Source organism: Bombina bombina, chromosome 2 (genome assembly GCF_027579735.1).
Source record: "Bombina bombina isolate aBomBom1 chromosome 2, aBomBom1.pri, whole genome shotgun sequence".
NCBI lineage: Eukaryota > Metazoa > Chordata > Amphibia > Anura > Bombinatoridae > Bombina > Bombina bombina.
Genome location: NC_069500.1, coordinates 1347414852 through 1347426209, shown reverse-complemented (window position 1 = coordinate 1347426209; position 11358 = coordinate 1347414852). Strand labels below are relative to the sequence as shown.

Here is an 11358-nt window from a genome sequence, read left to right as displayed (position 1 = left end):
TTTGCGGATGATGTACTTTAAATTATTTTGCTGGCCATTAGTAATATATAGGAATTCAAAAGATATAATACCCAAATGTTGAAGCAATTTAGTGATACAGAATAGCTGTAAAAATCTGACTAGAAAATATCACTTGAACATCTCTATGTCAAAAAGGAAAATATTTTCCTCAATTTCCTCAGCAGCCACATTCCATTGTAAAGGGACTTTAAGCAGCCAATCAGGTTTCTAGTCCTATGAATTGCAAGTGAGTATATCTGGCATGTGCAGGTACAGTCATGTTATTTACCTACTCAGTTTAAGGAAGTTTACTATGAAATCTTGCAAGATGCTGATTGGCTATAGTTTTTTTTCTCAAGCTACAGCTAACAGTAGCTGAAGGATAACTGTTCCCTAAGCAATTACTATTTTGAGATGAAGAAATTTTGAGGTAAAATATCTACCTTTATTACATAGAGATGTTCATGGGATATTTTCTTGTCAGCGTTAGTTCACTTTCAAGTATTTTAGCATATAAGTATTATGTCCCTTTAAATTATATTAAAATGTTTTATTGGTCCTAATTAGAATATTGCATCACAAGAACTATCCATGGTGCTCTGTTGCTGTGATATAATCAGCAATAACACTGTATATCAGCTCATCATAGGCTGCAATGCCGAAATAACTTATCTTGCGCGCCATCTGCTGGTCATATAGCAAAGTATAACAGATGGCACAATGATTTCAGAGTCACTGAGCCAGCCCTATAAAATCTCCTCCCCTCCCTCATCTCCTCATCTACTCTGCCTTTTACATTGCCAGGCATCAATGTCTGTGGAAAGATGTAATTTCCCTGTCAGAAATTATAACTTGCTCACGCTTCAAGTGTCAGGAGCCGCAGTAAAGGTTGTCAAAAATGCTCACTCATGGAAGCCAACAAGAGGAAAGAGCTAATGGGATTAGAAAGATATCATTTAATACTGTCACACAGCGGCTTGAGGATGTAGAAGTGTATAGCAAACCGTGTTGTGAGTGTAGTCAGCTTAAACATACAACCAATCAAAAGTCTATTGCTGCAGCCATAGAGAGACATTCAGCTGCAGCATCTTCTGATACCTAGGCTGCTAAAGGATGCTGCTATAGTGCTATGGCAGCTAAGGGGTTAACCAATCTTATGGCCCTCTGTTCAACAAAAGGGGGTAGTGTATGTATGTATATATGTATATATATATATATATATATATATATATATATATATATATATATATATATATATATATATATATATATATATATATATATATATATATATATATATATATATATATATATATATATATATATATATATATATATATATATATATATATATATTTCAAAAATCCTATATTCTATTTTCTTTTTTTTCATGAAGTCTAATTTTATTCCAGGAGAATTAAATATTTTAAACTCTTTGGCTGGATCCATATATTGTGCAATAAAAAAATCTATTGAGACATGAGGGTTAGAATAGAAAATAAGCTGTGAAAAGTTGTTATGTCAAAGGGACTTAAACTCATAGCAGCAATATTAAACATTTTTTTTAGTATGAAATATAAAGAGTAAAGCTAACAGGAAATAGATATTTGTGCACAACAGATTTCTAGGGACAGATTACTTGCTGGTTAATAATGACAACTCCCACGGATCTATTGGTGCACTTAATCATATTTTTTTAGCATATGAAAAAAAAATTGTATTCACGACAGGAGCATCACATTTTAAACGACAAAAAAAGTAAAATACTATTTTATAGATGGAATTTGAATGCCCCTTTAACAATAGGTTTACTGTGTGAATTGTAATGCAGAACTTGCATTCACCCAAGGATAGCCAAACAGAGAGATAGATAGATAGATCGATAGATGATACATAGATAGATAGATAGATAGATAGATAGATAGATAGATAGATAGATAGATAGATAGATAGATGATAGATTAGATAGATAGATAGATAGATAGATAGATGATAGAGGGATAGATAGATAATACATAGGTAGATAGATAGATAGATAGATAGATAGATTGATAGATAGATAGATAGATAGATAGATAGATTGATAGATGATAGAAAAGAGTGATAAAATAAAAATGTATATGTTTTGTTATGCTAAAATAGTATTATAAGTTATGTATTATGAGACATGTATATAATAATTGTAACATTATATTGTTCTATTATATAGTACAAAGAGCATATTTACTAATGTGACAGTCATTAATGAGATTATGTTTCCCTCTCTGGGGGTCCATTCCTATAGTACATGACTGATCAGTACAAAGTACCTGTTCCTAAAGAAATGCTTACACTTAGCTTAGCAGCCATCACATATTACAGAAATGTATAATACAAATATATGTTGTGTTTTACACCAATTGTGACATAAGTACATTACATATATTGTGTAGCAGCCATATAAAAACCCTATTTTTTCTTTTGAAACATATGAGAAATTTAGAAATAAATGTGTATTTTGGTTAAAAACAAATATAATTTTTCAAAAATTGGAAAATGTAGCGCAGCCTCCAAGTAAAATGTATTTGATTTCTGAAAAAAACAACAACAAAATAGATTTGAGAAAATATTAATTCAAACGTTTTAGAACACATCCCTTTGCTGTCTGTCTATCTATCTATCTATCTATCTATCTATCTATCTATCTATCTATCTATCCATCTATCTATCTATCTATCTATCCATCTATCTATTTTGTATCATACTCAGGAGTATGCTTAGAATATATGTTACAATTGTTATCTGAAGCTAAATACAGTTTTTGACAAAGCTGTATTTAATATAAAAAATTTTTTGTATAATCGAATACATTTACAGTTAGTATATATATATATATATACGTGTGTGTGTAAATAATTGTAATTACATTACATAGTTAAAATTAAATATTCAATTCGTTTGATATATATATATAGTTTTGCAGATCAAATGAATTATATCAATATTATCTATCATCTATCTATCTATCTATCTATCTATCTATCATCTATCTATATATATATCTATCTATCTATCATCTATCTATATATCATCTATCTATCTTTTATCTATCTTTTTTCATATATCTATTTATCTATCTTTTATCTATGTATCTTTCATCTATCTATCTATCTATCTATCTATCTATCTATCTATCTTTATACATTAGATACAACGAAATTAAAATAGTAAAATAAAAATAAAAAATAAACACACAAAGCAATCAGTTATTTTGTTTAGCATTTTATTTGCCAGTTTTAAAGAATTAAGCAAAGTGCTTTTCATTTCGTTATACAACCTATGCCATACATTAATTATAAATGTAAACATAATCAGTATTTACACAAATTTGTAAATAAAAAATTAATATAATAAATACGGTTCGATTTTTTTTTTAGTCCATAAATAGTTCATGGATGATGGTTCTTTTATATTAGAACGTGAATAAATAATATAAATCGTGATATCACGAAATTAAAATCCATTGCTTATGCAACAATATACTTTAATTACAGTCTCTAATTTACTAATTACCCTGAGAAGGAAATGATCAGACTTGAAAATGTTATATCCTGGGGTCAAACAATAAGACCTGTGATTTATATTTACATATTTACAAATGTATTGTTACAATAGCTTTTTATTTTTAAATCAAATAAAGATTAAATTCAGTTTTTTTTTTTTAAAAAAAAAGCCAATTTATAAGTATTTGTCTTTACTTGAGACGCTATTTATGCAATTGTACAAATGATTTATTTATTTTGCAAAGTGGTTTGTCTTCTTTATATCTTTCTAAATATAAATAGTGGAAGAATTGCTGAAACTGATGATTTTCAGTCTACGTGAATTCATGGTTATGTTCTATTATAGTTTTGGATGATACAATTAAAAATAAACACAAATACTCAAAGTCAAACAATTAATACAGAAATTGAGTTGGATTTCTTTCCAAGTATTTTCCAAGAAAGTTTTCAAGTAAGACTCCGAATTACTGATAAAGAGTATTTATTATTTTAAATAAACTCATCATCTTGACAAAAATTAAAGGTGCTTTTTTGAGGAATAGTTACCAATCTGTACAATTGTTATGTATTATTTTTGCTAACGTTTATGATAAACCAAATGATATAATAAATAGGACTTTGTAGCTTCCCTATTCAAAACGAAAAGTAATTGTTTTTTATTTTTTCATACTATATTGTACATGGTAAATAATAATGAGGACTGGGAATCAGTGATTCTGTGTTCATTTTATTAAAATGTCACCAGTCCTGTCGCCCTAGTCTGGAATCAGTTGTTTTTTTCTCTCGTTTTATTTCCCGTAAGGGCCAATATGAATAATAATATTAATATTTGGGCAAAACAAAGTCATTGTCAGATGCGGTGGGTCCTTTTCATAAATGTGGGGCATAAAATGTTGGTGCTCCATAAGACTGGGAACTCAGCACAAAAGGTGAAAGGACAGCTGGTCCTGGCAAGAATGGAAGTTGGGCAGTGCACATGAGGCCACTGGGGCCATGACTAGGGTAGCCTGGGTGGCCGTGCATGGATAATGGGTTTCCCATTGGGGGTGAGTGGCTGAGAGGGCTGAGACCTCCCATACCTGGACCTCCAGTCCCACCGCCATGCCCTGAACCCCCTGTTGGGGCACTAGTGTCTGCTCCAGGGTTCTGCTTTTTCCACTTGGTGCGCCTGTTCTGGAACCAGATCTTCACCTGGGTCTCAGTTAGGCTGAGAGACAGGGCCAAGTTAAGTCTTTCGCAGACAGAGAGGTACCTAGTGGACTTGAACTTGTTCTCTAGGGCCACCAACTGTTCATATGTGAAAGCTGTGCGAGCTCTTCTGGGTTTTCCAGACTTAGAGTCAGAGCCTGTCCGTTTCCTCTTGGGTTTCCCGTGCTGGTTTGAATGGTTTGGGCTCTTCCCACTGGCTTGTTGCTGGTTGGAACTTGAATGGTTCATGTCTGTCACGACATCCTCTCCTTGAGGGGTACCTGCGGCAGGATCCCTTTCTGTTGTCCCTGAAGTGGTTGAGTTACTACTTTCCTCATTGCAGATCTCTTCTTCTTCCTCTTCCTCATCTTCATCTAGGTCACTTCCAGGGCTTGGGCTGAAGTCGTGGTTCTGGCAATCTTCTCCTGGCTGGTGGTAGAGTTCTCCTTCCTCTGCAACAACAAGGCAAATGGTCAGAATGTAGAATTTCCAACACATTAAAAAAACAATACATCTTGACTATGGTCTAAGATTTCAGTATCGATTCGTAAAAGTAAAAAAGCAAACAAAAAAAAAACAAAAAAATATGTTGAAGGTGAGAATGATTAATACTCTTTGCAAAACCGTTCTTAATGTGCCCTAATCATAATACTGTTAAGGTCATTTAAAAATAAGTGTGAAGGTTAAAAGGGCACTTAGAACATTTTATATACTATTATCAGATCCATCAAATAATAAAATATAATTATTGTAAAACATATAAAAATGTATGCTGCTGTTACATATTCTGATATTTAATCTAGAATTTAGCGTATAACTGGTCCTTATTCTCCAAATCCATATTAAATAAAAAATTCTGTTTTATGATAAAGAGATATAATAAACAAACAATACGTTTTAGATAATACCATCCCAATTTGGGATCAAGATAAAACTGGATTAACAAGGACATCCCTAGTCCTCACATTATCAGACAAGTGAAAATAAAATATTAGCTCCTCAAATATATAATACAGTACTGGGCAAACAATGTATAACTATAGAGGGCAAACATTTATCCTATTTAAAGAAGTACAACTTAGATGCTGAATGTAAAATAAAGATATCCAATGTGTGTGGGGGTGTCAGGGAGTGGGACAAAGGTACAGGGCATGGAGAGAGTGAAAAGTGTAAGGAAAAAGGAAAAATAACTAAAAGAAAATAAAAAAGAAGAGAAACAAAAAAAATATGAAAGAACGATATAGATAGAACGTATGTATTTGTGTGTGTGAGTGTATTTGTGTGTCTGTGTTTGAGCGTGTGTATATGTGAGTGTGTTTGTGCGGGTGTATGTGTGAGTGTGTCTATGTGAGTGTATGTGTGAGTGTGTGTATGTGAGTGTGTTTGTGCGGGTGTATGTGTGAGTGTGTCTATGTGAGTGTATGTGTGAGTGTGTGTATGTATGAGTGTGTTTGAGCGTGTGTATGTGAGTGTGTGTATGTGTGAGTGTGTGTATCTGTGAGTGTGTTTGTGCGTGTGTATGTGAGTGTGTGTATGTGTGAGTGTGTGTATCTGTGAGTGTGTTTGTGCGTGTGTATGTGAGTGTGTTTGTGCGGGTGTATGTGTGAGTGTGTCTATGTGAGTGTATGTGTGAGTGTGTGTATGTATGAGTGTGTTTGAGCGTGTGTATGTGTGAGTGTGTGTATGTATGAGTGTGTTTGAGCGTGTGTATGTGTGAGTGTGTGTATGTATGAGTGTGTTTGAGCGTGTGTATGTGTGAGTGTGTGTATGTATGAGTGTGTTTGAGCGTGTGTATGTGTGAGTGTGTGTATGTATGAGTGTGTTTGAGCGTGTGTATGTGTGAGTGTGTGTATGTATGAGTGTGTTTGAGCGTGTGTATGTGTGAGTGTGTGTATGTATTGTATGAGTGTGTTTGTGCGTGTGTATGTGTGAGTGTTTGTATGTGTGAGTGTGTGCATGTGTGTGTGTTTATGTGTGAATGTGTGTAAGGGTGTGTGTGTGTGTGTGTGTGAGTGTATGTGTGTGTCTGTGTGAGTGTATGTGTGAGTGTATGTATGTGTGTGTGTGAGAGAGATCAGAGAACAACAACAAAAGTTTACCTACCACCTGCCCTAAAATTGACTAAGCTCTAAAATATTACTTATGAATATGTGAGTGTGAATCAATTGTAAGTATAAAGCCCATGTTATTAATAAGATAATAGGTTACTGTAATAAGCATACTTAAGTACACCTGCACATAAGCGACCGTGTCTTACTTCTCAGCCTCATAAAATCTAGATTTTATAAACTTGCAATATACTATTAAAATGTATGAAACATAATATTTGGGCTTTACTGTGTCCAAAAAGTATTAATCCCAAAAAACAAGTAGTTAATTTAGGGGGAAAAAAATATTACTTAAACCATACATTCCTGTCATGACCTTTAGTAGTAATTGCAGAAGTTTCTGGATATATTAATACATTAGTGCTTGATAACATATAATTGGTTCACATAAGTATTACGTTTTATTAATAACGTTTTATTAATAAACAGATCGTATTAAGGGATTGTTAGAAGCTATAATAATGGGGTTAATTCAAATCCCTTAGAATCTACAAAAAATCACATAGGCATCAATTGTGATTTCCTGTAGAAAATCATAAAATACTTCCCCCATCCCCTAAATTATTGGAATCAACCCCAGTATTTGATATGATCTTTAAGTGGCCAAAAAAGGTAAATACTGCATTTCCTTCAACATATTCAAGGTTTAAGACCTTCTTCTGTATACACTTATACAATACATATGATAAAAAAATGTTACCATATATGATAATAAATGTTTTATTCTCAACAGGTAAATTATGACCAGAAGATCAATGAACTTTGTGCCTGAGTGCTCCGTTGGGTAGTACACGTGTTCCCAGCTGTTTGCCTGTAGGATGCAAGTCCTGAATCTTTAGGGAGAACCCTACACATTGTTTTACAGATTACATTTGTGTTTAACAAGTCCACAACTACTGCTACATATATAAGGCATTTGAAAAAGTGCAGAGCAGCAGTTAGTGGTATTTAACAAGAATAGAATGCAGTGAAAGTGTAATTGTCAGTTAGAATGTAAAGATACTTATCTAAGAACTAGAAATGCAGATAGCAAGATTTTGTGTTTTTGGATAAGGCTAAGTATATCAACCACTGGGTTATAAGAAGAAATAGGCATTGAAAAGTGTAATATGTAATACATAATGTGTGTGTGTATGTGTGTGTGTGTATATATATATGTGTGTGTGTGTATATATATATATACTGTACACTTTATTTTCGTTTCTAAAGTAGTATATATATATATGTGTGTGTATATTCTAGACTTAAACTTGTATATTGCTCTTCCTATTTACAAACAAACAAAAGAAAACAAAAAAACTTTTGGCAACAAAATCTTTTAAGTTTCCGATATTAAAATAATATTTTTAAAACAAATTATAACTGAAATCGATATTGTATTTTTGATATATGTTGTTATTTTTTTTAATAGTTATTTTCTTTATTGCAACTTGTTTCTGTTTAAAAAAAATACACGTTCTACATTCGTTTTATTTTTTATTTTTTAAATGTTGCTCTATTCTTGCAATACCCTGGACTGTATTTATTTACTTTTGTAAATATCAAATAACTTCTACAAATGTATATTTTTTTCTGATCAGCGATCCTTGCTAATGTCTTTTTTAACACCTATGTGCTATTATTTTCCAATTGAATGAAAGCAAGTTATATTAAAATTAATAAATAAATACATAAGCAATTTTATATTCCTATGAATATATTATGTCCTTTTGGATATAGATATATAAAATCAAGCAACGTATAAATATTTTTTTTATTTTATAGAAAATATTTGGGAATTAATTTGTCCTGTAAACAACTCTGTATCAGTTGCAGAAATATTTAAATTAAAAATGTAAAACAGAAACACTAATAGTAGATTTTTGTTATTATATACACTGAACTTGCTGTTAACAAGCTATATCTATCTATCTATCCATCTATCTATCTATATACACAGTATATATATATATATATATATATATATATATATATATATATATATATATATATATATATATATATATATATATATATAAAAACATACCTACACATCAATATATATATATATATATATCACATAAATACCTACTTACTATAATTTTACTTCATTATAGAGTAAAATAGTTTATTCATATTTGAAATAATTATGTACAAGAGTGTTTTAAACATATGAAAATTGTATGTGATCTATCACTTATGTGTTATATATATATATATATATATATATATATATATATATATGAAATAAAATAAAAACTATCATCTGATTAGTTCTATGTATGTATACACTGTATATATGTTTGCAGTGTATATATAAAATGATAGACACCTTGGACCATGCTCATTAGATATATTTAGATTATCAATGGGAGAGTTGCGATATTTTGGTGCAAAAAAGCAATCTCTTCCTTGGGTCGAATGCAATTCACGATCAATAGCATCCCCTAATAAGTGTAATAGGTTTTAATCGAGTAATTATCCGAATTGTGACCCTATAATTTAGATGTTAGGAGAGGGTGTGCAAGCTGCCTGTAAGAGATATGCACAATTCGATAATAGGATATCGACCCAGCCAGTCCTACCTGCCACTCTGGGGCGATTTCCCCCATTATCAAACCTCTTTACGCTGCTAAGCACATTTTGCCTTAAATGTAATCGAAGGAATTTAATTGTTTTTTTCCAGAGATAACCAGCATTTTGTCACAATTAGTCTGATTTGTCCTAAAAAAGCCATGGGGAGAAAGAAAATTGAATCTGTCGCCCCAAGCAGCAAACAAAATGGGGGTCCTGTTTAGCTTAAGTTGGTTTAACTATTTGTTGCAAGGAGGGTCTATACACACTGGCACACAAACAGTTAATGGGGAAAAAGTGTAAAGACGGTTTTATACAACTATAATACATATACAGAAAACAGAATCTTACCCATTTAAATAACACTCTTCTTATGTTAGATTATAAGTAAATATAAATATTACTGAACCACCAAGAAACACAATACTTCCTAAAGTATATTAAAATCAATATGACTTAGAATACACTGTATATCTCTTCACCTCTTCACAATTCTGACCATATGTGACATAAACTTCTGATACAGGTTTCAGGATAACTCTTCCATAACTTCCCAATATTAAGCTATTGCCAGAATAAATATTTATTTAAACGTTTACATTGAATTGGCAGTTACATTTATTAACTGTGGATAGTGGTCATTTCACTGTAGAAAAACTAAATATAAAAATATATACACACAGAAAAATAGATAGACAGATATAGATAGATAAATTTGGTACTTTTTGGTGAATGTTTGCTTAATTAATATTTATTATTACTCTATTTAAAATGGGTTTAAATTGTATTTACTGATCAAAAAAATGCCAAACTGCCATCAAAGCTCATAAGTCAATATATTTTAAGTTGGGCTTTTTAGTACCCCAATCCCTCATGTTATTAATTTAATTAGCTGTCTAGAAGTAGAAACATTAATCCAATATCTTAAGAGGTTATAAAGAGAGATTATACATTATTAAATATTTATTTCAGTATAGAAATATTCTATCAAGTATTAAATTCTGATCCTTCCATTGCTTTTAGATATAATATCTATGTCTTATCATTTATAAGGAATTAACTAAATACATTTAATATTTCTTCATTAATTTAACAAGTCTATACATTGCAATTGCACAAATATTAAAAGTACAATGAACAGCAGGTTTCTTTTTTCTCTGGTAACTTACTTATTACTTCTGTGGAATTTTTGGAGTTATCAAAGTTTTCAATGAAAGATTTCTGATGAGCTACCTCAGGGTCTTCATGCTTTTCGGTGCCCCTCAATATAAAGTCATTAGAAGCCTTATATACCATATTACAGAGTCGTTTGCTGTTAAATTTATTAGGATCCAGAATGTCCAGAACAGAGAAAGACGTAGTCCTGTGAACTACAGGAGGTGCTACCACCAAGACTTCCTGCCCTGGAGTATTGCTGTTCTGGTTAACCACCTGCCGGTCTCTCTGGCAGCCATACCCTTGCAGTTCGTTGGCTGACAGCCTCTGTTCCCCTTGGTTGTCCATGATGTCCCCGTGAAGGCTGCAGGACACTGGTTCCACCACTGGTGCTGTTTGAGCTACTGGCATAGAGAGGTCCACCTGAGCTTTGTCTCTGCTCACATTCATTACTTGAGGACTGTGCTCTTGGAAAGCCCTGCTCCTGTGCAGTTCAGGTGATCTGTGCCTAGTCCCCTGAACAGCAGAATAAAAACATTGCAAACTATCAGCAGAAGGGTCTTCAAAGCGACTAGGTATTGCTCTCTCTGTTTTATGGTCCAGCTGGGATGATCCCAGGAGCTATTTCCCACACTTGCAGGTTCCCTTTATTTGCTGCACCTTTTCACATTCAAGCATTCCTCTTAGCTAAGATTCCAGGTTTAGCTGTGGGATGTAATTGGCCACAAATTAATATTTGTGATCTCCATCGACTGTGAGGGCAGCAAACACCATGTGTGCTTGTGAGTGTGTGAGAGAGTGAGAGATGATGC

At 32.3% G+C, this 11358-nt stretch overlaps 1 protein-coding gene across 1 annotated transcript; it reads right to left on the bottom strand.

The window, feature by feature from the left end:
* Window positions 1-4412: 4412 nt before the first annotated feature.
* Window positions 4413-10996, bottom strand: NKX1-1 (NK1 homeobox 1). The gene is made up of 2 exons (XM_053700918.1): window positions 10561-10996; window positions 4413-5182 (listed from the first exon to the last, which is right to left on the bottom strand). The coding sequence occupies exons 1-2, from the start codon at window positions 10994-10996 to the stop codon at window positions 4413-4415; spliced, it is 1206 nt and encodes a 401-aa protein (XP_053556893.1).
* Window positions 10997-11358: the final 362 nt, after the last annotated feature.

Bases quoted from the DNA above. Each gene is read 5' to 3' on its own strand.
- NKX1-1 (XM_053700918.1), bottom strand. From the start codon at position 10,996: ATGAATGTGAGCAGAGACAAAGCTCAGGTGGACCTCTCTATGCCAGTA. The intron at 5,183-10,560 runs GTAAGTTACCAG...TTGTTGTTGCAG, and splicing joins AAATTCCACAGAAGTAATAA to AGGAAGGAGAACTCTACCAC.